The following is a 27,973-nucleotide window of genomic DNA, read 5'->3' as shown; positions in this document are numbered from 1 at the left end:
TTCTGAGCTGCCGGGCCAGACTCTGCGCTGGAGGCATGGCCACTGTTGCTCCCCCCAACAGTACTTAAACAGGAGTACTTATTTTTAAAGGGGCACAGCCACTGGGGTACTCTCTAGTACCTGACCTTTTCCCTTCCTAACCGTGACCCACTTGTCTGTCTCCCGTGGCCCCGGTGTGACCACCTGCCTGTAACTCCTATCTATCACCTCCTCATTCTCCCTAACCAGACGAAGGTCATTGAGCTGCAGTTCCAGTTCCCCAACGCGGTCCCTTAAGAGCTGCAGCTCGACGCACCTGGCGCAGATATGGACGTCCGGGAGGCTAGCTGACTCCAGGACCTCCCACATCTGACACGGAGAACAACAAACTGGCCTCACAATCATAATTCCTCCTTTCTTCCAATGACACAGGAAAAACTGTCTAAACCTACCCAACCTCTGCCTGTTTATGCCGAAGCCCGATGAGCCAAAGCCCATCAGCTCTCACTCTGCTTCCCACTCGCTCCACTCCCCGCTCAGAAGTGCGGCCTGCTTTTAAACCCTCCAAAAACCTTCCCAGGCTTCTCCTGGGCCTACTTCCTGTTTTGGAAAAAACCTCCGATTTTTAACACAAATTTAACTGAAAAATAAATAAATAAATCAAATGCCGGAACACACTCCCTTACTCTCAGCCTGCTCCTGTATTGATAAATATTGATAGAAGCATAGTCTATTTTTTTTGATTCTTGGCCATATTCGGTTAAGCTCTCATGGGGTGACACTTGGTTGACTGGGGATTTGAGCTCCAGAATGTTTTAAAACTTGGATACATTAGAAACTGCTCAAGAACAGGGGCAGGACGTTGTTGGAAAAATCAGATCAGTTCAAAGTTCAATTTCTTCTTTCACAGGATGTAGGTGTCACTGACCCCAATTGGTCTTGTACTGAGTGACTTGCCACACTACACTGTCAGCCATACTGCTGTGGGTTTGAAGTCATATGTAGGCCAGGCAAGGATAGCAGATTTCCTTCCCCAAGGGCATTAATGAACCAGATGGGTTTTTACAGTAATTGACAATGGTTTTATAGTCACCCATTACTGAGGCCAGTTTTTCAAATAATAAACTTGAACAGAATTAAAATTCCACTAGTTGTGGTAGAATGAACCCTTGTCCACCAGAATATTCACCTGGCCTTTACTAACATTACCACTACACTTGGTGTATGTGGTGGAAGGGGGAGGGCAAGTGCTATGGAGGAACTGGCAGCCTATTGCTCAGAGGAGTTTGATCTGAAGGAGGCCATAGAAGACAGCTAGCTTTGTGCGCTGGGGAGATTGGAGTCCAACAGAAGCTTCTGCCAGTAAACAGCATGGAAATGAGTGCAGATGAGAGTGGAAGATCTGCTCCATGCAGCTGAGGAAATGGAGGCTCAGGTGACGTGGGAGAAAGGGTGGCAGTGATTAGGTCCATGAAGTTGGCAGTTAGGGCAAAGGAGAGCTGGAATTGTGCTGGTAACTAATTGCTTTGAATCCAGTGGGATGCAGTCTCAGAGATTGAGCATGCAGGCATTGGGGCAGTCCAAATTAGAGTGGTTCCAGGGAAATCAAGAAGTTAGATCTTCAAAAGAGACAAAGCCTATCTCCGAGGAGATTGTAGCTATTATAGATTTTTTTTAAAAATGGACAAGCCCAAATATATGGAGGTTAGGGGGATTAGCAGGGTAAATGAGAGAGGCTATGGGGATAGGGTTTGGATGGGATGCTCTTTCAGAGAATTTGTGTAAACTTAGCCCGTCAAGTGGCCTCCTTCTCCACTGTAGGGATTCTATGCTTTGAAAATAGCTACTTCCAGGAAGGCTCAATGGATTGGAGGCAGATACACCCAACATGAAAAGACTTTTCAAATTCAATGAATCCTCAAATAGAGGATGGCTTTTATGAATGTGCAAAAACTATATCCCCTCTGCAGCCAATAAAGGGACTTCAATTGCTAAATGGGATAACCACTTGCCTTATTTAGATGACTTGATATTTTGTCCAGAACACATTTTAAACAGTATAAAGATAGACTGCAAATGGCCTGGGAGTCTGCACATAAGAATTCTGAAAACAACTTCAGAAAAGATTCTTGGCTAAGAGAGGAAAGCAAGGAAAATTTAAGTCAAGGGTCGCTTCTGCCAAAAGGTCCAGGAAAGCTAGAAGTACAAATATAACAAGCAATAGGAAACATTTTCAAAAGCCAACTGAGAGGCACACTGACTGGTTAATTGAAGAGGCCATCGTAACTGCTAAATCAAATTTCAACCCTCTTCACTGCAGAAAAAGGTAACCTCAAGCAGCAGGCCCACAATTATCAGATCAAGTATCTTTTTCCTTTGTCCAATTTACTTGTGATAATCTAAGCTTTGAGAATAAAGCTAGTTATAGGCCACCACTCCTAAATTGAACCATAATAATTCTTTTCAAAAAGGTTACATTCTTAACTCATGACCACTTTTATGCAGTTGACAGTTTAAGAATTTGTGATGAATGGATGGGCTGCTGAGAAACTCATGGGATTGGTTTGGTGCGGTGCTTGACAAGTGACTAAGATTACAGGAGGTTAACTGTGACATCTCAAGCAAGATTAAGCTTCCACTTTATCCAAAAGGTTATTGGCCCCGAATTGGATCGTCATTTGTGGATTTTGTCTGGGCTTGCAACATGTAGAACCAGTGTGTATACACATCATTATCTCTCAACTCATTTGAAATAGAGTACTGAATGATCAGAAGTTCCCCAAAATTGATCATTGGAAAGACTGAAACCAGAGGCCATAACTTCAAGCTCCATGACAAATTGTTCTCAACACACTGTCTCAGCGCCAAGGACCTGGGTCCCATTCCAGCCTTGGGCAACTGTGGGGAGTTTGCATGTCCTCCCCATGTCTGTGTCAGTTTCTTCTGAGAGCTCAGGTTTCCTCACACAGTTCAAAAGATATGTAGGTTAGGGAAAATTAGCAGGGTAAATACAGGGATAGGGCCTGGTTAAGATCCGTCGGAGGGTATGGGCAAACTTGATGGGCTGGTTGGCTTTCAAAACACTGGGGCCACCCCAATCTCCAAACTAATTTAAGATAGGTTTGTAAAGTTCACATTGATCTTGTCTAGCAAGGTCTGCCAAAATAAAATTACAAACTGAACACCAGGTTTGCTATCAATGCAATTGCTGATGTTAATTGATGCAGTAGCATTCAACTTTCCTTGCTGGCCATTAAAGCCAAGCAGCATTGAGAAAGCGGAGATGAGGGCACAAAGACAGACTCAACACCTGATGCTTTGTAACCAAGAAAACAACTTTATGCCAAGTTCAACCTTATTCTTGTACCAACCCATTAAGGTGTTCAAGCCAAGGGGAAAGAAAAAAATGGTTCCTTCACTGTTTCTGGGTGAAAATTTGGAACTTCTGTCCCTACACCACCATGGATCGCTGTGGTTCAAGGCAGCTCAAGGGCAATAAATGCTGGTCTAGTTAGCAACATCCAAATCTGCACAAATGAATCAAAAGCCCAAAAAGGAACTCTTGCTAGTCATTGCCTACTCAAAGTCTGGATGGGGTGGGGAAATCAAGATTGGGAACCTTTGATCTGCAGAACTCACTCAGAAATACTATACCATTACTTAAAATTGGAAGTAAACGTGAAGATTTGAAGAAAACCTATAGGTCCACAGGTTTCTTGAAGGTGACTGTTCCAGTAAAGATTTTGAAAACACTTGAAGCCAAGTTATGGTGCATGATTGCTAAATATACAAACTATTTCAAGGCATTTGCAATCTTAACATGTGCCATCAGCAAGGTGAAATAAGCTGTTTTTCCTTTGCAGAGTGCTCCCAAAGAGCACTGGGTAGCTGCCAGCTACCCAATTTTCTCCAATCAGCAGCCAGGCTCAGTTAGCTCAGATTCCAGGTCACATGATCCAAGAAGGGGCTCTACACTCACTACATTCAATCCCCCCTCACACTCCAGCAGCACATTCAGGGTCAATACATGGCACTGGTAGCTAGGACAGGCACATGTATATGCCCAAAATCTCTGCCAGAATCAGAGCAAGCCTGTTCCATTTCAGTTGTTGCATTTGAGGGCAGGGTCATTTTAAAATATTTTCAAATACACCTTTGCAGAGGCAACAAATAGAAAATAATTAAAGAGTAAAAGTTAGAATCTAGCCCTTGACTCTTATACTTCAGTTTGACTCACCTGATGAAGGAGCAGCACTCCAAAAGCTCATGTTACCAAATAAACTTGTTGGACTTTAACCTGGTGTTGTGAGACTTCTTACTGTGCCCACCCCAGTCCAACACCACATCATGACTTCAATTTTAGTCCTACAATTTTTGGTGCAACATGCACTATGACAAGTGATTCTGTCCCCTACTGCACAAGAGTTTCTCTAGCCTGGAGATGTCATTTAGCTTGGCACCAGGCAGGAAATGGTCTTCAGGACTAATGTTTTCAGCAACAGATTACCAATGGAATTAAGCTTGTTTATGTCACAGTTTAAAAGACAAAGCCTGGAAAAGGGGTATTAAATTCCAGCGATTATAAGCCTACACCTATAGCAGATTTAGAAGTCACCAACATATCCCAATATATATATATTTTTTGAAAATAGGAGCAGGAGGCCATTTGGCCCTTGAAGCCTACTCCACCATTCATTGTAACCATGGCTGATCATCCAACTCAATAGCCCAATCCTGCTTTTCCCCATAATCTTTGATCCTATTCACCCCAAGTGCTATATCCAGTCCCCAGATAAACCCAGTTGCCTTCAGACATTTCCTCCAATAAAAGTAGGATAGTTTCCTTTTTTTAAAAAAAAAGTACCTCTATACATTTCTTTGCTGATGCCATCCGCTCAAGCCGCTTGTCTTCTTGAATGCCAACATCATCCCAGATATCCTGGAGTTTCACCAACTTCATATCCAGAAGATGGCCTATAGATGAAGCTAGAACTTCACTAGAATGAAAGGTGTGCAGATAGGCAGACATTAGCTCCCCAAGAATATGTCTAGAGACGCTTTCGAAACATTGCAGAACCCAACCTCAAAATATCCGAACAACGGGAAGGAAAAAAGGTCACGAGAATTAAGAACTTAGAAATGCCTGATAACATCTTCCTCTTAAGATAAAAGCGCATCACTTGGAAATTAAAAACGGCACATGGCATTTTGCAGGCAATTGATACGGGGGAGGGGGGGTGGATAGAAATAACGCGCTTTTAGAGCGCATTTTAAAACATACCTTTTCCTGGCCATTGTTGAAGCAAGAATCTAGGGTGCAGGGATACCGAATGAAGAGAAGCGAAATTCAGTCTCCCCGACCGGAAATAGTTTCAAATTTAAATCTAACCGCCTCCGCGCGAGCATTGGAACCATTGGTTGCCGCTGGCCAATCAGAGGCAACTGCAGCCAGACTTCCGGTCGGCGTTCAGCGAGCACGTGATAGTGCTGGGTGGGGAAAGAAGATTGTCCAGGCTGGGGTGGGGGATGCACCGTGACTGAAAAAGACATTGTCATTTTAGCTTGAAAGCCGTTTTGGTTGAGCGGTGTTGAGGTAAAAAATCGAACTCAGTCACCGAGAGGGGGGAAACACTCCTCATTGTCAGAGCAACAAGCAGGATCTGTGCAGCAAAGTTTGTCCAGCAGTTGTATTCTCAGCGACAAGATTTACATTAACTAACACGCAAGAAGAAGTGCATTCTTTCAAAGCAAAACCCGAGTGAGGCTGGTGCGAAGACTTTCGGGTTCCGACCGTTGATTTTTGCACGCTAATTATGAATTCCGTGTTTGTGGTCCTCATAAGAGCGTTACTGTATTGCGTAATGCAGCGTTGTGCTTCTGCACATCATCAACATGCACCTCAGTCTTATTCAATAATAGTGGATGCATCTAAAGCCCAAAGAGAGTTGAGACACTTCTGGAAGAGTACAGGATTTTGGTAGGTTTTTTAAAAAAAACATTTTTGCCATGGAAAAAGTACAAGATTGTCACCATCAGGAAACTGACTGAGATTTTAAATCCAAAGGAGGTGAAGGATTGCATGCCTATTTGATATCATGGGAGGTAATGAAGGCGTTAATGGGACTAAACACTGAAAATTTCCCTGGACACCGCTACAACATAGTACAACCTTTGTTTTTCTAGAATTTCCTAGATTCTAGAATGGTCTCCATGGATTGGGAGGTAGTATCCTTGCTATTCAAAAAAGAATGGAGTGAGGAAAAAAAGGAACTGTAGACCAATTAACTTTACATTGGAGCATGAAAGTAGTAGAGTCTATTATTGGGGGCAGGATAACGAGACACTTAGAAAATCATAATATGGATAGGCAGAGTAAATATGGCTTTATGGAAAGGAAATCATTTTTGACAAACCTGTAAAGAATTTCCTGTGAGTGAATAAGAGGAAACAAGTAGATGTTGTGTATTTGGAATTTCAGAAAAAGATGCCCACGATTACATAAAATTAGGGCTCATGGCATTGGAGATAATATATTAGTATGGATTGAGGATTGGTTAACTGATAGAAAGCAGGAATAAACAGTTTTTAAAAAATGATATGCTGCAACTAGTGGGGTCCTTGAGGCTCAGTGCTTGAGCTTCAGTTATTTAGAATTTAGGCCATTATCTCTATTTGACTAGTTGGAAGAAGTGCAGTGGAATGTTATGTGATAGAAAAATATCTCTGAAACTGTTGTGAGACTGGCCTTGTTATAGTGCAGAGATCCAGGCCAAATCAAGGAAAGAGGAATGATAATTGGATTATAAGGAGAATTGGATGCTGTGATGGATTTGTAGAGTGAAGAAAAAGGGCAAGTTCAAGAACCAGAATGTCAAGGGATCAGTGAAGATTATAGGAGCATCAAATAAAGTGGTTGAGAAGAGATCATCTGTTACAGAGAGAGAGGAATGTGAAGAGGGGAGTGATGGAGATGGGACTGTAAGCTAGGAGAAGAGAAAGGCCTGAGAGGAAAGGTGCAGTTGGAAAAGACTTAAATGTAAGGGGATTGGAAAAAAAATGGGTTAGAGATAGGAGGAAATGAAGAAGGATGATCAACCAGCAATTTGTGATGCCAAATAAAATGAGAGAAGCTGGAAAAAGATCAGTGATTTACATGAGGCAACTGGGTGCACAGTATCCAAGTTTGCTGACGATAGATGAGTGGACAGGGTGCACTGTATCTAAGTTTGCTCACAATAGGAAGTTAGGTTGGAAAGTAAGCTGTGAGGAGGATGCAAAGAGGCTGCTAAAATAATTAGATTGTCAAGTGAGCAGGCAAGAATATTCATTCAGGCAATCATGCATGACCTACCAGTCACAAATCCATGCTGACTCTCAGCTGAACATTTTCAGGGTTTTCAGTCAACCAATTTTAACTATAGATTCTCATAATTTCCCACCAACAGATGTTAGAATTACTAGTCTATAAGTTCCTGTTTTTCACCCTCTCACCTTAAATAGTGGATTGACATGCATAATTTTCCCGTCTAAAGGAATGGTTACCAAAATAAAGAAGCTTTAAAAGCTAATAGTTAAGGTATCTGCAATGTTCTCATCTAACTATCTGGTTCTGAGGATTTGTCACTTTTTAGTATCAATATTTTGTTTTTTGCTGTTATTTTTCTTGTGTTAATTATGTGACTTCCCGTGTCTGATTTCTGGCACACCAATCTTGTCCTGAATTGTAAATACTACACAAGAGTCACCTTCAAACCTTCTGATGGGTGATGTGTTTTTGGATGCGGTCTTTGATATATGAGAGAGGTTGAGGATAGATCTTGGGGGATATCAGATAGATAAAAATGGAAATGGGGAGTGCAGTTCCACCAAGCTGGATGAAGGTGGCAAGACATTGGCGGAAGATAGAACATAGAACAGTACAGCACAGAACAGGCCCTTCGGCCCACGTTGTTGTGCCGAGCTTTGTCTGAAACCCAGATCAAGCTATTTCCTCCCTATCATCCCGAAGTACTCCATATGCCTATCCAATAGCTTCTTAAATGTTCCTAAAGTTTCTGACTCCACTATCACTGCAGGCAGTCCATTCCACACCCCAACCACTTTCTGAGTAAAAAACCTACCTCGGACATCCTTCCTATATCTCCCACCATGAACCCTATAGTTATGCCCCCTAGTTACCACTCCATTCACCCGAGGAAATAGCCTTTGAACGTTCACTCTATCTATCCCCCTCATCATCTTATAAACCTCTATCAAGTTTCCTCTCAACCTCCTCCGCTCCAAAGAGAAAAGCCCAAGTTCCCTCAACCTTTCCTCATAAGACCTACCCTCCAAACCAGGCAGCATCCTGGTAAATCTCCTTTGCACTCTTTCCAGTGTCTCCACATCCTTCTTATAGTGAGGTGACCAGGACTGCACATAATATTCCAAATGTGGTCTCACCAAGGTCCTGTACAGTTGCAGCATAACCCCACGGCTCTTAAACTCAACCCCCCTGTTAATGAACGCCAACACACTATAGGCCTTCTTCACGGCTCTATCCACTTGAGTGGCAACCTTCAGAGATCTATGGATATGAACCCTAAGATCTCTCTGTTCCTCCACATTCTTCAGAACCCTACCTTTGACCCTGTAATCCACATTTAAATTTGTCCTACCAAAATGAATCACCTCGCATTTGTCAGGGTTAAACTCCATTTGCCATTTTTCAGCCCAGCTCTGCATCCTATCTATATCTCTTTGCAGCCTACAACAGCCCTCCACCTCATCCACTGCTCCACCAATCTTGGTGTCATCAGCAAATTTACTGATCCACCCTTCAGCCCCCTCCTCCAAGTCATTTATAAAAATGACAAATAGCAGAGGACCAAGTACTGATCCCTGTGGCACTCCGCTGGTAACCGGTTTCCAGTCCGAAAATTTTCCATCCACCACCACCCTCTGTCTTCTGTTAGATAGCCAGTTACCTATCCAATCGGCCAAACTTCCCTCCATCCCACACATCCTTACTTTCTTAGTATCATTATTTTGTTTTTTGCTGTTATTTTTTTTGTGTTAATTATGTGACTCCCCGTGCCTGATTTCTGGCACACCAATCTTGTCCTGAATTGTAAATACTACACAAGAGTCACCTTCAAACCTTCTGGTGGGTGATGTGTTTTTGGATGCGGTCTTTGATATACGAGAGAGGTTGAGGATAGATCTTGGGGGATATCAGATAGATAAAAATGGAAATGGGGAGTGCAGTTCCACCAAGCTGGATGAAGGTGGCAAGACATTGGCGGAAGATAGAACATAGAACAGTACAGCACAGAACAGGCCCTTCGGCCCACGTTGTTGTGCCGAGCTTTGTCTGAAACCCAGATCAAGCTATTTCCTCCCTATCATCCCGAATGTGCCTATCCAATAGCTTCTTAAATGTTCCTAAAGTTTCTGACTCCACTATCACTGCAGGCAGTCTATTCCACACCCCAACCACACTCTGAGTAAAAAACCTAAAAAAAAAGGTTTTTTTTAAAAAAAGTAAACAAAGATGATGTGATCAGCTGTGGCAATGGCAGAGGATTATATGGTCAACTGTGTCAAAAGCTGCAGGCTGCTTGAAATGTATGAGGAGGGATAGTGTACCTTTGTCACAGTCATGTCTAGAAAAGAAAATGAGCTAAGGGCTAGAGTAGCTGGGCCTTAGAGGAAGTTTGGTCTGATGAATCAGGGGAGGGAAGGAAAGTGACATATCTGGTTGATATTTGGTGATAAAGAAATCCTTACACTTTTCACACTTGTTGAAGTTGGTAGTGATGAGGAAATGGTAGAAGGGTTTAAGAAGATGGTTCCGCAATGGAGAAAATTAGTCAGAGGTTATCTTTTCTTCCAAAATAATAGTCATTTACAGCACAGAAGTGACCACTCGACTCAATATGCCTATATTGACTTAGAAAGAGCAGTTGTACTTCATTCCAATTCTTGATTTTTGCCTGTAACCCTGTCAGATTCTCATCCGAAAGTAGTTGTCCAATGCCTTTGTAAACTATTATTGAAACAGTTTTTGTTCTATTCCAGAAAGAGATGGTAGTAGAGCCAGTTTTTAACTCCTTCTTGGATTTATTTGTAGAATGAAACATTGCAAGTATTCACTTCCAAACCCAAGCACATCACCGTTTCAATGAATGTGTTTTTAATGCGCGTTTAAGTGAAAACACCTACAAACAATTAAATACAATTAGCATTTTTACCATCTTGTATATAAATAGACAAGGAGCCATTTAGAATAAAATACTTAATTGGACTAAGGCCATTTTCATTGGATTGAGAATAGATTTGTTCTGGTAACGTGGAATCAAAAAGTGGCAACTAATCTGTAATTGAATAATGGGTAGCTTCTAAATCAGTTATTTACACTTTATATCAATAAAGGGACCAAGTATAATGTACCCAAATTTGCTTAGGATACAAAGCTAATGAGGTAAATTGTGAGGAGACTGAATAGAGATTGGACAGGAAGCTGATAAATGGAGTATATTGTGGGGAAGTGTGTAGTTATCCACTTTAGTTGTAAGAGTGGAAAAATATAATTTGTTTTTTGGCAAGAATGTGCTATCCACAAAAAGTAAGATAAGTCCAGCCCAACCACTCCTCGCCCCATCACCGCTTTCAATTATCAGGAAAATAATTAAAGGTACCAAGTCGTCTGCTCTTTGAAATGACACTTTCAAATATCCTGTGCAACCATGCTCCTCTTGGGTTCTGTGGGGACTCATAAATATGCATGGTCTACAGTTTGCTGATGACTGCAGCGTTGTTGCCTCCAGGCCTCATTGCAGCCTTGGCCCAAAAATGACAAAAGAGTTAAAATTCCAGAGATGAGAGTAACTGCTGTTGATATTGAAACAACAACATCCAGAAGCCCTTGTAAAACTGAAGTTAATGGGAATTAGAGGGAAAACCTTCCACTGGCTGGATCCATACTGAACACAAAGGTTGTTGATATCTGTCCTATGATTTTTGGATGAATTGACAGAACAGGCTGGTCTCAACCTGCAAATCATTAGGCATTTGGGGGTAGGAAGTAGTGCGATCCAAAGTAGGGCTGCCTTTTCTTTCCTTCTCTGCAGCTGCCCTGCCTCATTATAAAGGTTGGGACTTAAAATGTGATGCAGCTTGATGGGCAGGTTGTTTCCATTTTGAATGATTGGTAGAAAGCCTCTCCTAGTTATTAATGTCAATGCTTCTGTTCTTTGAGGAGAGCTTCAGAGTGTCTTTGAAGTGTTTCCTTTATCCTCCCCTAGAACTCTGGTCATTGAGAGTTGAGAGAACAGGACTTGGTAGGAGAGATTTGTTTGTCTCTCAAGACAGTGTCTAGTCCATCAAAGTTAATTTTGCCTGAATACTTGTGGACCTGTCTTCAATGGGGGACATTAGAGTTTGTTTGATGGTGCTCACATTGGATCTGAAAAATGCAGCAGAGGCATCGCCAATTAAGTTTCTCTAATACTTTTAACTGTCATTGAAACATGGACCGGTCTCTCTGCACCTCAGAAGAATGGTGACAACAGCTGCTCTGTCCACTAGGACTTCTGTTGACTTGCAGAGTTCTTTGTTCTCAAACACTCGTTACAGTTTGTAAAAGGCTGAATGAACTGGCATAGTTGATTTAATGTTGGATTTCCTGCTTAATGGTTATCTTTTGAGAGAGGTGGCTGCAAGGCTCAACATTGTTTTGCTCAACATATTCCAGAGTCTCCCTTTCAACACATATGGGAGGTAAAATATTTTGCTGACCAGTTGTGGGGTGATATGAGTTTTGCTTTTGGCAGTGTTTAAAGACAGTTTGAAGGGATTGAGAATGCCTTGCTAGTCTGACGCAGAGTGGGGGTAATTACACTGCAGTCATCAGCAACTGCAGATTGTGCATATCTATCATGGTCAATTTAGGTTTTGCATGGGATTGATTGAGGTTAAAGAGTTTCCCATCTAGACAGTGTTTAATACTGACACCAGAGGGCCATTGATCTTTAATGAGGTGACTAGCCATTGTTAGGTAGATTGTAAATAGTAAGGGGGCCATCACAGAGCCTTGCTTTACCCCATTCTGGATTTTGCAGATAGCTGTTTCAGCTCTGTCAAGAGAGTTGCAGTCCTATCATCATGAAGCAATTGCAGAATTGTGATGAAGCTTCTTGGACATTCAAATCTTTGAAATATAATCCATAAACCCTCTTGTTTTACTGATTCAAATACTTTGGTGAAGTCATTGAATACAACGAAGAGTCCCTGGTGGTGTTCTCAACATTTATTTGGATTTGTCTGGCAACAAAGACCATGGTAAGAAGTTTAACAACACCAGGTTAAAGTCCAACAGGTTTATTTGGTAGCAAAAGCCACACAAGCTTTCGGAGCTGCAAGCCCGTTCTTCAGGGGCCTGAAGAAGGGGCTTGCAGCTCCGAAAGCTTGTGTGGCTTTTGCTACCAAATAAACTTAGAATAGAATCATAGAATCCCTCCAGTGCAGAAGGAGGCCATTCGGTCCATCGAGTCTGCACCGACCACAATCCCACCCAGGCCCTACCCCCACATATTTACCCGCTAATCCCTCTAACCTACGCATTTTAGGATTCTAAGGGGCAATTTTTAACCTGGCCAATCAACCTAACCCGCACATCTTTGGACTGTGGGAGGAAACCGGAGCACCCGGAGGAAACCCACGCAGACACGAGGAGAACGTGCAAACTCCACACAGACAGTGACCCGATCCGGGAATCGAACCCGGGACCCTGGAGCTGTGAAGCAGCAGTGCTAACCACTGCGCTACCGTACCTGTTGGACTTTAACCTGGTGTTGTTAAACTTCTTACTGTGTTTACCCCAGTCCAACGCCGGCATCTCCACAACAAAGACCATGTCAGAGGTTCCCCTGGAAGGCCTAAAGCCATACTCTGTCTTTGGGAGGATTTCCCCAGCCACAGGGAGTAGGAGATCCAGGAGAATTTGTGACCAAATTTTCACTAATGTAGACAATAGGGAAAAATCTTGATAGTTTCCACAACATAATGCATCTCCCTTTTTGGTTATAATTATTGTACTTCCAAAGTCAGTACACATTTTATACTCCTCTTGATTTTCTGTAGTATTGATCCCTCAGTATTTGTTATAAGCTTCCCCTTTTTTATTTAACTTCTCTTTGACATTCAGAGGCTTCTCGAATTTTTAGTCTCACCGTTTTTCTTTAAGGGCACATATTTGCTTTGAATCCTCCCTATCTTTTCCTTAAATGCCTCACACTGATCTAGCACTGATTTACACATTATGTAGCTGTTTCCAGTCCACTTTGCCTAGTCGCATCTCAATTTAGTAAAATTAGCATTTCCTCAATTGGGAACATTTTTCCTGGCCCATTATGAGAAGGGACCAAGATGAAATCTTGGTTCATTCTCAAAACATAGGAATTATAAGAACTAGGATCACGAGTAGGCAATTCAGTCCCTGGAGCCTGCTCCACCATGCAATACGATCATGGCTGGTCTAATCTTGGCCTCAACCCCATTTACCTGCCATTCATCATAGCCCTTCAAACCCTTACTAATTAAAAATCTGTCCATCTCTTCCTTAAATTTACTCAAAATCCCGCATCCACCACACTCTGGGGTAGTGAATTCCACAGACTCGCAACCCTTTGAGAGTCTGCTCTTTTAAATCTGCTACCCCTTATCCTAAAGCTAAAACCTCTTGCTCTAGATTGCTCTACAAAAGAAACATCTTCTCCATGTCTACTTTGTCATTCCTTCTTATCATCTTGTACATCTTAGTTAGATCTCCCCTCATTCTTCTAACTCCAGGGAATATTGGCCTAAATGGCCCAATCTCGCTTCATAAGTCAATACGTCATCTCTGGAATCAATCTAATGAACCTCCTCTGAACCACCAACTGCATCCCCCCTCAAGTCAGGGGACCAAAGCAGCACACAATATTCTAAGTGTTCACTAATGCTTTGTGCAGTAGCAGCAACTTCAATAATTTTATATTCTATTCCTTCAGCAATAAATGCTAAGATTTAATTTGCCTTCCTTTATTATGTGCTGTACTTGCTAGTACTAGTTTTCTGCGATTCATGCACGAGAACACCCAAATCCCTCTGCACCGAAGCACTTTTCTCTCCACTTAGATAATTTGCCTTTGTATTTTTCCTACCAAAATGCATAACCTCACACTTGCCCACACTAAACTCCATCTGCCAGATGTTTCCCCATTCACTTAACCTATCCATATCCATTTGTAAATTTTTTGTTTCATTATTGCAACTTACTATCCCACCTATTTTAGTTTCATCTGCAAATTTGGCTATGATATTATCACTGCATCCAAATCATTGATATAGATTGTAAATAATTGGGGTCTGAGGGCCGAACCCTGTGGCACCCCACTAGTTACATCCTGCCAACCCGAGAAAAACTCATTTATCTCGACTCTGTTGGTTAGCCAATCCCCTATCCAAGCTAATAAATTACCCATAATCCCATGTGAACTAACTTTGAGGCACCTTATCAAATGCCTTCTGGAAATCCAGATAAACTACATCCACGGGATCCCCATTATCCACCTTCCTTGTTACATCTTCGAAGAACTCAAGCCAATTAGTCAAACATGATTTACTCTTCATGAAACCATGCAGACTCTGATCAATTGCATTTTGAATTTCTAAATGTCCAGTTATTACTTCCTTTATAATGGACCCTAACAATTTCCCAATGGCAGATGTTAAACTAATTGGCCTCTAGTTTCCTACATTTTGCCTCCCTTTTTGAATAAGAGAATAAAACTAGTATTAGCATTTTTCCAATCTTCCGGAACCATTCCTGCATCCAGGGAATTTTGGAATATTGTAACCAATGGATCTAATGCCATTTCCTTTAAGACCCTAGGATGTAGGCCATCAGGCCCTGGGGATTTGCCTGCCTCCAATCCCAGAAGTTTGCTCAATACTTCTTCCCCAGTTCCTCCCTTTCTATAACGTCTACATTTTCTGTTACTATCGGGATAATATTCATGTCCTCCGCCGAGAAAACTGAGGCAAAATATTGATTTAGTGTCTCAGCCATTTCTGCATTCCCCACTGTCAACTCCCCAGCCTCATCTTCAATGGGACCAACAATCGCTTTAGCTACTGTCTCTCTCTTCATATACTTATAGAAACCTTTCGTTGTCCATTTTTATATTTTGCGCTAGTTTTCTTTCATAATTTACCTTTGCTCTTTATATTACTTTTTTAGTGACCCTTTGTTGATCTTTAAATCTTCCCAATTCAGACTCATCACTAACCTGTACTCCTACTTTCTTTAACTTTGACTTCCTAATTTTTCATGCAAGTGAACCCTCACCCCCCACTATTTAGTTGAAAGCACTCTCTACTTCCCTAATAATACGGTCTGCAAGAACTCTGGTCCCAGCATGGTTCAGTTGTAGGTCCTCCCACGGTAGAGCCTCCAGTTTCCCCAGTATTGATGCCACTGCCCACAAACCAAAACCCACTTCTCTAATGCCAGTCTCTGAGCCACCTATTAATCTCTCTAATTTTATATACCCGTGCCAATTTGCATGTGGCTCAGATAATAATCCAGAGATTATAACCTTGGAGGTTCTATTTTTTAATACAGTGCCTAATTCCTCAAACTGCCTACACAGAACCTCCGTCTTCGTTCTGCCTATGTTATTGGCACCTACATGGACCATGATCACGGGATCTTCCCCCTCCCACCGCAAGTTTCTCTTCAGCCCAGAGCAGATATCCTGAACCCCAGCACCAGGCAGGCAACACAGCTTTCGAGACTCTCGATCCTGGCTGCAGAGAACAATGTCTATTCCCCTGACTATATTATCCCTAACTACTACTATCATCTGCAAAGCAGACTCAGGGGAAGGGTTGTTGAATCAAGGAACAGACTTGATCAGAGAGCTAGCCTTTTTGCTCTGACATCCTGCACAATCTGGTGAAGACAAGTGGGCTAGAGAGAGTGATATGAAAGTGTTGGACTGCTGTTTAAATATGGTGCTGGGACCTTCGAACCCACCAGCTGACGGCAGGCAGACGAATCAGTAGCCAGCCAGCCAGAGATTCAGAGAGGAACTTCTTTGTGCATAATTAATCCCGCTATTGTGGCCAGTGGGAAAGGTTGGAGCTGCCCACTCACACACTTTGTCACAGAAACTGAGAATTCCACCCATTAACTCTCCTGACCTGTAGAGTATTCCGAGCATTTTCAGTTTTTCATATTTTCAGCTTCTACAGTATTTTTCTTTGGCCTTATTAATGATTCTTTTCCCATTATCCCCCATTATAGTTATAATTGTTATTTTCCTCAATATTGTGATGCAAGGTGTACGTCTAAATAATTGGCTGATTTAATCAAACAGCATGTTCATTGTGTTGCTCATAATAGGCAGAGTGCAGACAGTACCCAACCAGCCCATGCTTGCAAAATCCATAACAAAATGCCTGCCATGAGTGAGCTATCCTGAGCACTCTAATAGCTGCACTAACAACCAAGTTCGGACCATCAGTGGAATTGTAACATTTAAAATTTAGCCTACTAGAGGTGACATACATGGACCAGTTTTCTGTAGCAGAAGGAATGTGTTCAAGACTTGCACCTTTTTTTGAATTACCAGGTAACAGAGCTTATAGTTCCCAGTTGTTTTATCCATGGCAACTCCGTAGCCAATCAAAGTTGATTTGCCAACCAATCAGCACTCTTTCCTCCGGTAGTATAAATTGTCATGATAGTTTGAAATTTGGCATTGTTGCATTTATCCTGATGAGTACAAGATGAAAAGCTTAAATAACATGTATCTTTTCAGAAATGTCAGTCAATTTATTTTAAAACTGTAGTGACATCTCAGTGCAATATTTAACTCTGTCCACCAGGTGGCACGGTGGCAATTCACTCTTTGGTGATGCGCAAAATTTTCATAAAGGTGAATAAGACTTATCCCACATGGTGAAGCACAAATCAAATTAGAAGCACTTAAAAGCCCAGACGTTGCAGTGCAAGGTTCCAGCAAAACAGTCTTGAAGAAATGAAAACTGAAATCCTAGATCAGCTGTCTGATGTTTGTAGTGTTTTGGATAAGGTAGTGAAGCAAAAGCGCTTAGAAGTTTCACAGTATCCAAATCTCGTTATTTCTCTGGTGAGTGGCCAAGTTATTAACTTTGAGAAAAATTCAGTTTTGAAGATATTTACATTCAATTCTTGCATTGACAGCGCAATAAAGAAACGGAAGGTGTTGAGTCCTTAACTGGATGATGAGTTGCTGTGCAGTTAACAAAAGAAGCTGAAGTGTGAATACTTTCCTGGTCTTCACTCGCGTGAATTTCAACGTTTTAACTTTGCAAAATGCAAATATAGAAAATGCAGAAATATAAAAGCGACTACCAGATTAACTGTAGAAGTGTTAGATTCTCAAAGACTGGCAACCAAGGACTTGTAACAAACGATACTTTATTTACTAACTGAGCAGTTACTCCATGCTTATACTCTGTCTGCACTCTGTGAAGAACGCCCACACTTCTGTCATGTGACCTCTTAAGTAACCATGTTATTACTTGGTCTACACCTTCCCTGTGGTAGTACTGAGATGTAACAATGTGCATGAACATTAATTGTGTACAAACCATTTTATAACGTGCAGATTGAACAGGCTAACAATACATAACTATTTACATAGGGTGAGACATGGATTAAGCTATTGCAGCTGGTGCACAGCCCACCACGTCTCTTCACCCCCACCCCCTCCATTTTGTTGCATTAAGAAGAAAGACAAAGGCCAGTTGTGGCCTAGTTTATGTTGTCCTTCATCTTTGTGTTTGTTCTGGTCATGTTTGTTGTGTAAAATTGCACTCCACGATCAAAGCACTGGGACATGACCGACTTTGTCATTGTACAATCCCAAGACCAAAAGAATGCCATCATTGCCCAAGCAATGACTAGTGCAGATGACTGCTGGACAGACCACCAGCTCATCCACTCCTCTATGACCGCCAAGCTCCACCAGAAGCAGCAGAAGATGAAGAAACAGCTCAGAAAAAAGATCAACGTTGAGCAGCTTCAGGAGCCATGCATGCTAGTGAACTTCCAACAATGACTTCTCCAAAATCTCAAGTGTTTGAGTGGAGGAAAACTGGAAAGAGCTAAAGACAGGCATCATCACAAGCTCTGAAGAAACCATTGGTTACAAGACCAGGAACCACCAAGACTGGTTTGATGAGAACGACCACACCATCCAAGACCTCATCAACAAGAAGAGGAAAGCTCTCAGTGGCAAAACTATGTAACCAGCAAGGCAAAGAGGAGAGCTCACCGATCAACAAAGGGGAGGTACAAAGAAGAATAGGGGAAATCAAGAACCAATGGTGGACTGAGAAAGCTAAGGAATTGCAACTTCTCGCTGACAAGAGGGGGGAGGTGGGGGTGGTGGTGGTAGGATACTGTACCTCAGGAAAGGGAGCCATTTACAGTGCCAGTTGCGTGGCAGTCAAAATGACGAATTGGGAAAATGTTTAATTTTAATCAATTACAATTAATCACATTTGTGCTATCAATAACCCTTTCATTTTGTGATTCTTCCAAATCACTCCTATATAAGATTAGTAACAGCTCATTCATATAAAACATACAGGTATTTGAGCATTTTGCTCCAGCCACTGGCCACAGTAATCCCTGGGATTTAGCATTGGAATCCTGTTTTTGTATCCTGTTTAATAGCAGGATCCACTTTCAACCAATCTCTCTTTAAATTCCAAGGATGTAAGATTAAGAAACGAAAGTAACTTCTTCGGTAAGATTGGAGGGGTGCCTGATGTTTCAATACATGTGCATGATTTTTAAGTTTATTAATTTAAATAACTTCCACTTCATATTTGATTGCTACTTATGAGCATTTCTCTCATGTATAATTAAAGTTCAATTATCTTTTCTCTAAAATAGTTTGTGTGTGGCAGAGCAAAATCTCCAAAGTGCTGCTGGATGTTTTTCTTGGTTCATCTTTTCTGTTATAGAAAACACCAAACCATGCCAAGTGAAGCTTTTGTCTGCTGTGCCTGTGCACAGAACATTGTGATTGACTTCCCATTTGAAAGCAAATACTGCTCTCTGTGAACTCTCCTCAGTTGTTGAGGTAGATCCAGCAGGATGAAATCAAGGTTGCAGTCTGGGATTCATAATTATCTGTAGGTCTGCCCCCTGTGCTAAGAAATTCACTCATCAATGTAATTGGTGAAGATTCCACATTGCCTGCATCTCTAGAATAGTGCAGAGCAGATTTTACACAATACATTTCTTATGCGCTAAGCCTTATGGAAATATTTTATCTTAGAAATTGAATAATTTGAATTCCAGTGCAATCCTGGATGGTCTCCCACATTTTAGCTTGATGTCCCACATTTTAGCTTGAAGTAATCCAAAATTCTGCTGTCCCTGTCTTAACTTGCATCAAGTCCTGTTCTCCTATCACCCCTGTGCTTGCTGACTTGCGTTGACTCCCGGATAAGCAATGCCTTGACTTTAAAATTCTCATCCTTGTTTTCAAATGCTTCCATGGTCTCGCCTCTCCCTATCAATGTAATCTCGTTCAACCCCACAACTCTCCACAATATCTCTTTACCTCTTGCGCAACACTGATTCTAACCACTCCACTATGGGATAGGCCTTCATTTGCCTGTGCTAAGCTCTGGAATACTCTCCCTACATCTCTCCATCTCTCTTCCTGTTTCCTCTTTTAAGATAGCGTTTAAAACCTACCTCTTTGACCAAGCTTTTGGCCATTTGACCTGATTTCTCCCTAAATGGTTTGGTGACAGATGTTTTATTACCTTAAAAATGCTATAGGAACATAAATAGTTGTTCTCATTGTAGAAGTCTTTCTTCTTTGACTTAATTTCAAGCTGTTTCTGATCTCTTGGGCCAGAATTTTATATTTCTCAGGCTCTAGACCCAGAAGCAAGTGAAGTTGCGTGAGATGATGTCGGGCATGCATCCTGACATCATTGCATACTTGAGCAATGTTTTGGATGATGGGCATGCACCCATTTACAATCAAGCAGGCGATTTAGCCCATTAAGCAGCCAATTGAATGCAATTTTATGTGGTCGACCTGCTTTGTGGTTGGCTGGTGGGCCAATTGGCCAGGCGGCTTTTACATTTTAGCTTCAACCTCGATTCAGGGTGGGGTGATCTGTCAGGGCTGAAGTAAAATTTAAAAAGTCATCTGGCAACTGAGGTTTGTGTTTGAACATGCTGCTGAGACACCCTTTTTGCATAGTTGTTCCATTGCTATTTATTTTTCACGGGTCTGCAGCTCCCTGAAACAGCTCTGCAGTGGCTAGGACCCGAGGGAGCACAACAGAAGTATCAGGCAGCACCCTCCCTTTTCTCAGAGCCTGCCCTTCTCCCACCCTCCCCAGCAGCGATCAGCCTTTCCCAGCTCATGTTTCACACTGGTTGTCTGTTAATTCAGGGCTGATTGCGGCATTTTGCGCCTGCTCTGGTCCTGCTGAGTGCGCACGCTGACAGATGAAAATTTCAGGCCCTGCTTTCAGATTTGCTTTTTACTTTGGATATTATGTCCATTCTACCTTAAATGGTGTTCATTGCTTCTGGCCTTTTAAGTAGGTTTATAACCATATTCATTTTTTAATTTCTGAAATCTTTTTTGCCTAAAATTCTTGGGAGCTTGGCTTGGGTTTTGGCTGATCATTACGACATTGGTAACATTGGCCCTTCAGCCCCTGGAGCCCGTTTCACTTGTTAAATCCTGGTTAATCTAAATGTTAACTCAATTACCCCAATTTATTTCTGTAACCCTTTGTCCGTAACACAAATCTATTGATGTCAGTTTCCAAGCTTTCAATTAGTCTAACCTCAATAGCTTTTTGGGTGGGAATTCTGGACTTCTATGTTATGTTGAGGTATTTTCTGGCATCACTTCTGAATGGCCTAGCTTTAACTTTAAGGTATGGTTTTTTGTTTGGACTTGCACCCATCAGAGGAAGTAGTTCCTCACCATTTGCCCTATTGATTTTTAAATAACCTTACTGGATCATCAATCTTTTGTACTCAAAATTTGTCTATACAACTTGTCTTCATAATTTAACCATTGTGACCCAGGTATCATTTTGTTGAAGCTGTTCTGAGAATCCCCATGACCTCAGTTTTGATATTATTTATTCAGCCAGCCTCTGCCTGTGCCTCTGTATTTGATAAGTTTGAACAATAATCAAATTTGTTCATGCTTTCTTTGTAATCTGTAATTCCATTCTATTCCTACATTAAAATAATTTGTAATATATTCCACACCAGTAATACTAACTGTGTTTGTTAAATATATGGTTACAATTACTTTTTGATCTGATTTTGCAATTAATATTTTTTTAATGGTGCACTTATTTTTGTTCTCCTTTTACATGCCTTTCACAGTCCCCCTCTGCCACACAACAAAGCTGATGTATTTGACCTAAGCAGAGACCAACAACTGAACCTTGCGTATATTGCCTCGGTACCTCACGCTGGCATAGAGCAAGTTCGAATTCACTGGCTTTTAGAATTAGTCACAATTCGGTAAGTTTTCTGGGTCATATTTTTAGGAATATATATATATATATAAATAGTCTGAAATGTTTCTGTGATCTTTCTTTTATCTCCAGTTATAATGCACCATTAATTCTGGATTATAAGTGTAAAGGCTTATTTCCCATAAGGAGTGATAGGTTTGTTATCAGAATTAGTTCTTGATGGTTTAAAGAATATAAATTGAATATAAAATAGAATGTAGATGGCGGTGATGGTGGGAATAGCCGATTTCGACATTTGCTTATTATCATTTTACTTTGAAGTTTCGTAGCATGATGTGGACAGCATGATGCAATCTCTCTTTAATTATTTAAAAGCCTAGTTCACAGCTATAACAGTGGGGACATTTGAAGTTTTGTGTTTGTGTTAGGTGGGTTTTGTGGGTTAGGTTGATTGGCCAAGCTAAATTGCCCCTTAGTGTCCCGGGATGCGTAGATTAGAGGGATTAGCGGGTAAATATGTAGGGATATGGGGATAGGGCCTGGGTGGGATTGTTGTCGGTGCAGACTCGATGGGTCAAATGGCCTCTTTCTGCACTGTAGGGGTTCTATGGTTAAGTGGGAGAAAAATGGAAACAAGGAGGGCAAAGGCTATGGACAGATTAAACAAGGTGTCCTTGGATGTACTGCAAAATGCAATTAAAGGCGAGTAAAGAGGTCCTTTGAAGCAATGGAAAAATAGCAATCTATTTTCACTACAATCAAGGCATGGCTGGAGGTGAATAGAAGTGTAATTATGAAGGATTTTAATTACCTTGACAGGTCACGAGAAGTGAACAAAGTTGCAGATTGACCTACATTCTCCCCTCACTCTGTCTTGTCAAGCATAATTCATTCACATCATTCCTATACCCAGTTAAGTTTCAGCAACATGCATTGTTCTGTCATGTCACCTTTGTAGAAGAGAGCTCAAACTACAAGGGATTAGAGGCAGGTGTCCATAGATTGTGAAATTGAGCAATGTTGAATAAAAGGTTTTGGAGCCTCTTTGAAAATTGGAAATAGAGAACTATAGTTCTTTGCTGCAAAGTGATACAATTAATCACTTAAACTCACAGCCCCTAGAAGACTTGAGTTATTTTGACTTTATTTCATCACCTAAAATTATGATTATGTACATTTCAATATTTTTATGTTTACAGTACTAAATCACTCCACACGAAGAACACAGGCTTTGTTGATGATGTTTCCTCAGCAGAGTTTATTCTTGTTGAGGATACACAGACACACGATTTTTGCATACCTGGCTTCAATGCATATGTGAGCACTCAGTAAATCCTCTTGGACAATTAGGTGGCATCTCGCCAGATGAATGATAGTTCACAAGTGATTACGAGCAGAGTTCAGGTGGCTGCAACTGTGGAGATTCCATGTTGGACAACTTCTCCATGCTCTGCTCAGCTGAATAGCTGTGCTGTAGTCTGGGTAGGGGTGGGGGAGCCATCAATTGCAAACAGAATGAAAGAGGATCAGCAGCCACTGTGTTTGATACTGGTTATCCTGCCATGCACACTAACCACAGTGCCAAGAAGGATAGAGGATTTTACCTCAAAACATTTGAAGAGTGATCTCATAGGCAGTTGCAAAGATGCCTTCCATTAAAAGAGTTGCTTCTGTGGAATTAGAGTTGTGCTGCACTGAGTCCCTGAGGTAGCCCTGTAAATTATGAATGAAAGCATTGTCAAATGTTTACTGTCTCACAGGATAGCAGGTAGTTAAAGTTTGAGCTTCCGCTGTAGGAGCGAAGTAGGCCTTTTGGCCCCTTGACTGCTTCAGCATTCAGTAAGATCATGGCTGATTTGTTTGTGTTTCGAATTCCACATTCTCATCTACCCTTGAGATTCTTTGATTTCCGTGCCTAACAAGAGTACATCTTCCTCCCCCTTAAAATTATTAAATGACCCCGCCTCTACCACCTTCTGATGCAGAGTGTTCCAAAGTCACACAGTCCTCTGAGAGAAAGAAAATCTCTTCATCAGTGTCCTAAATTTTACCTAATTCCTAATTTAAGTGTGTCCCTTAGTTTTGGACTTGCCTACAGTGGAAACATTTCCACGTCCACCTTATCAAGACTGTTTAAGATCTTCTATGTTTCAGTCAGGTGGCCTCTCACTCTTTTTCTAACTAGCCCGCCTCGGCATTTACCACCCTCAGTGGCCCCTGATTCTCTACTTTTGGGAGCAGGGAGCTAACTCCTTCCTGCACCCTCTCCACCCAGAACAAAAGTTGTGTATATCAGGGCTTTTTACCGAGGCAGGCCTAGCAGCTAGGGACATTTCCCAACTCAAGTACCCTCCTAAGTAGCCAAAATTCAACATTTAGACTTTGTTAGTCATCTGGAAGGAAGCAGAAGTAAAGATGTAAGAACGCTGGTGACCTTGAGTCACTAATAATTTGAGGGCACCATGTCCAGCAGGAAGAATGTCGTCTTCTAGGATGCTACAGTTTTCTATAACAATCTCAATCTTTGGAAGCATTGCATTCTCTGAGAGGTCAAGGAACCCTTTACCTGTAGGCTTTGTTAGGTGGGCAGTGCCTCTTGAATTCTCCACTACTGCCTTGTTCCATTCTCTGCTGGCCAGCTGAAGTTCTAATCACAGCATGTCTCGCTGCTGCTGATTTCATTTTCTTCCACATGCAAAATCCAATCAAAAGCAGCTATGGCGCTTATTAAGTTTCTCAGAAACAGTTGTTGAGAGTACATGTTATCAGAGGGAACTGACAAAGTTTATTTTTTAACTTTTTTCATGGCATGGGAACGTTGCTGGCAAAATCAACATTTGTTACGTGCCCATAATTGCCATTGAGGAGGTGGTAATGAGCTGCCTTCTTGAAACACTGCAATCCATTTGGTGTAGGGACACTCGTAGTGCTATTAGGAAGGGAGTTCCAGAATTTTGATCCAACAACAGTGAAGGAGCAGTGATACAGTTCCAATTCAGGATGGTGTGTGGCCTGAAGGAGAAGGTGGTGGTGTTGTGATGCATCTTGTCTTGTGTTGGTGATAGAGATTAGGGATTTTGAAGATCAAAGGTGCCTTGCTGAGTTTAGGCGGTACATCTTGTTTATGGTACACAATGCTGCCACTGCACAACGGTGAAGGAGGGATTTAATGTTTAAGGTGGTGGATAGATGTTGATCAAGTGGCCTGCCATGTTCTGGATGTTGTTGAGCTTTTTGTGTTCTTGGAACTGCACTTATTCAGGCAAGTGGAGAGAATTCCCTGGAACATCTACCTTGGAGATGGTAGGCAAGCTTTTAGCAGTGAGGTGATGATATGCTCTGTGCAATGTTATCTATGCTGCTGCATATGGACACAGACCTGCTTCAGTATTTTGAGGAGCCGTGAATGATATTGAAACTGAAATCATCAGTGAACATCCCCACTTCTGACCTTATGATTGAGGGAAGGTCATTGGTGAAGCAGCTGGAGATGGTCCGGCTTAGGGCACTACCCTGGGGAACTCGTGCAGCGATACTCTGAGATATTCTTCTTTTGTGTTTGTATGCGTCCAACCAATTTTCCCCCTGATTCCCACTAACTTGTGTTTTGTTAGGCCTCCTTGATGCTGCACTGACCCAAATTCTGCCTTGATGCCAAGGGCAGTCACTCTCATCACACCTCTGGAATTTAGCTCTTTAGTTCATGTTTGGACCATGGCTGTAATGAGGTCAGGAGCCGCGTGGTCCTGGCAGAATCCAAATTGAGCAATTGGGGAGCAAGTTATTGTTTTGTAAGTGGCACTTGATAGCACTGTCAGTGACACCATGTCACTTTGCTGATGATCAAGAAGAGACTGATGGAGTGATAATTGACTGGATTGGATTCGTCTGCTTTGTGGACAGGATGTGCCTGTGCAATTTTCTCATTGGCCAGTAGATGCTGATATTGTAGCTGTACTGTTGTCACCAATGGACCTTTTAACAATTCATTCTAGCCTCTGTTTCACCGGCATTTTTCCCAAAACCTGCATTATCGTGTTATAGGAGTCTTATTTAAATATGTTAATGAAGGAGCTGCCTCTCCATGAATGGAAACAATGGGCTAGGGCTGCAGTTTGTGCATATGGAAGTTTAACTCCTAGTCTGATTGTGTGTTTTGTGTCTGTCGTGTGTGTGACATTGTTTCAAAGCTGTGTCTCAATTGACTGCATGCTCCTCTTTGGCGGATCCTGGTAATAAACGACAACTCTGGGCAACCCCTAAGCAACCTCTCCATAGTTTGCAAACTGACGACACTTCAAACGGTGGACATGCATATTGCTATAACTCCTTATGAGTATTTATGGTGACATCGGTCTTTTCTCCTTGGAGAGACGTAGGGTGACAGGAGACCTAATAGAGGTATATAAGATGTTGAGAGGCATAGATCGGGTGGACTCTGAGGCTTTTTCCCAGGGTGGAAATGGCTGCTACGAGAGGACACAGGTTTAAGATGCAGGGGGGTAGGTACAGGGGAAATGTTAGGGGGAAGTTTTTCACACATGGTGGTGGGCGAGTGGAATCGGCTGCTGTCATTGGTGGTGGAGGCAAACTCAATAGGGTCTTTTAAGAGACTCCTGGATGAGTACATGTGACTTAATAGGATGGAGGGTTATAGGTAGGGATATGTTCGGCACAACTTGTGGGGCCGAAGGGCCTGTTTTGTGCTGTAGTTTTCTATGTTTCTATCTTCCCTTGATGTGTTGTCCAGTTCCAAATGTTGGTAAGCATGGTTCATGTCCAGTTTGATATATATCAGACCCCAGCCAACTTTGCATACAGATTCTCTTTTGGGGATGGGGTGCTATTCAGTTTTGCAGCCTGGTTTACCATCAGCTTGTAGTCCTCGCAGGTACGGACGGTCTTGTTTAACTACTGGCAAAATGCATGCTGCCCAATCTGCAAATTGTATGGGTCTGATGCCCAAATCTTAGTCATTTTAGCTCTGTCTCTACCTTCTCTACTAATGCACAGGGCGGCACAGATCTTACTCTACAAAATCTCAGGATGACTTCTGGATCTACATGGATTTTTGCTTGCAATCCTTAGATCTTTCCCAGTTCCTCCTGGAACACATTCTTGTAATTTCTGATGACTTTGTGCAGGCCCCCGTCTTTTGTTTAAAAAAATTCTAGCCAGTTCAATTTGATCTCTTGGAGCCAGTCATGCCCCATTAAACTCAGTCCTTGGCCAGGCACCACCACCAACAGTAGTTGCGCAGACTGCTGTCTAACTCACTGGGGTCATGGCTGTCCCTACTATTTTGATGGCCTCTCCGGTATATGTAGCTAGCTTTACTGCAATGTTCTTCAAAAGGGTGGCACAGTGGTTAGCACTGCTGCCTCATAGCGCCAGGGACCCAGGTTCAATTCCAGTCTCGGGTGACTGTCTGTGTGGAGTCTGCACGTTTTCCACGTGTCTGTTTGGGTTTCCTCTGGGTGCTCAAGTTTCCTCTCACAATCCAAAGATGTGTAGGTTAGGTGAATTGGCCAAGCTAAATTGCCCCTTAATGTCCAAAGAAGTATAGGTTAGGCGGATTACAGGGTTATGGGAATAAGATGGGGGTGTGGGCCTGGGTAAGATGCTCTTCGTAGAGTCAGTGCAGACTCGATGGGCTGAATGGCCACCTTTTGCATTGTAGGGATTCTATGAACCTTGGGCGTTGAACCCCTTCTTGGAGATACCGGTAGGTTTACTCACTCACGTCAGTAGCTGATGCCCCTGTGTCTACTTCCATCTCCAGTGGCCAGCCATTCACTAGCAACACCACTGATGGAGGCTACCTTCCTGCTTTCATCTTATTGAGTGACAATATGTTCTGTTCACCTGCTGTGCAATCCTCCATACTGTGCACTGGGGCTGAATTAGTTACTCTGCTAGTACTTAGCAGGCCCTGCTTGTTTTTAACACCTGTGCCTCAAATGTTCTTTACCTGCACACACGAAGCACTCTGTTTCTCTAAATCTACATGTTTCTGGTTCGTGACTTCCCCCGCACTCATAGCACTTGCCGTGGTTCCCCGTGGACGGCAAGAAGAGTTCATCAATCAGAATAGAGAGTCTGAGTCTTGATCTTCCAGGCAGCAAGGCTTTATTAGCTAATACATTTCAATAAAGCCAGGATTTCCAGATGAATCCAAAAAACCAGTGCTCTGACAGTCTTTTTTATACACATTTAGCTTCATATTTCATCATTCTTATCTTACAGTCAAGGTTTTTTTGTTGCAGACCCCAAGGCCACTTTTCGTTAGCCACCATGGTTTACTAGACCTACGTTATCTGCCTTCTTTCTGATTGGTCACTAATGAATGTGCTGTGATATCATTGTGGTTACATCTTGCCTTCTTATCTGAAGTTTATTGTCTAATCAGCCAAGGTTGTTGTTTGTTCAACCATTGTAG

The 27,973-nt window shown here is 42.1% G+C and overlaps 2 protein-coding genes across 6 annotated transcripts in view; one reads left to right on the top strand and one right to left on the bottom strand.

Annotated features, from left to right (window-relative positions):
• Nucleotides 1-5,346, bottom strand: part of LOC144493003 (protein regulator of cytokinesis 1-like) — a 51,019-nt gene extending 45,673 nt beyond the window's left edge. For all 3 annotated transcript variants that reach the window (XM_078211780.1, XM_078211790.1, XM_078211800.1), the window contains exons 1-2: nucleotides 5,261-5,346; nucleotides 4,844-4,976 (exon numbers count right to left, since the gene is read on the bottom strand). In XM_078211780.1, the coding sequence (XP_078067906.1) occupies nucleotides 4,844-4,976; nucleotides 5,261-5,274 (147 nt within the window). In that variant the 5' untranslated portion in view covers nucleotides 5,275-5,346. The remainder of the gene's footprint in view (nucleotides 1-4,843; nucleotides 4,977-5,260) is intronic.
• Nucleotides 5,347-5,481: 135 nt separating this feature from the next.
• The window catches only part of idua (alpha-L-iduronidase), a 231,361-nt gene continuing 208,869 nt past the window's right edge, over nucleotides 5,482-27,973 (top strand). For 2 of the 3 annotated variants that reach the window (XM_078211758.1, XM_078211767.1), the window contains exons 1-2: nucleotides 5,483-5,956; nucleotides 21,440-21,580. In XM_078211758.1, the coding sequence (XP_078067884.1) occupies nucleotides 5,793-5,956; nucleotides 21,440-21,580 (305 nt within the window). In that variant the 5' untranslated portion in view covers nucleotides 5,483-5,792. Of the gene's footprint in view, nucleotides 5,957-21,439; nucleotides 21,581-27,973 lie in introns of all 3 variants that reach the window. The other variant, XM_078211751.1, reaches the window with a different exon arrangement.

Source organism: Mustelus asterias, chromosome 1 (genome assembly GCF_964213995.1).
Source record: "Mustelus asterias chromosome 1, sMusAst1.hap1.1, whole genome shotgun sequence".
NCBI classification, from domain to species: domain Eukaryota; kingdom Metazoa; phylum Chordata; class Chondrichthyes; order Carcharhiniformes; family Triakidae; genus Mustelus; species Mustelus asterias.
Note: the sequence above shows the minus strand (reverse complement) of the source record. Positions and strands in the feature narration are given on the sequence as shown.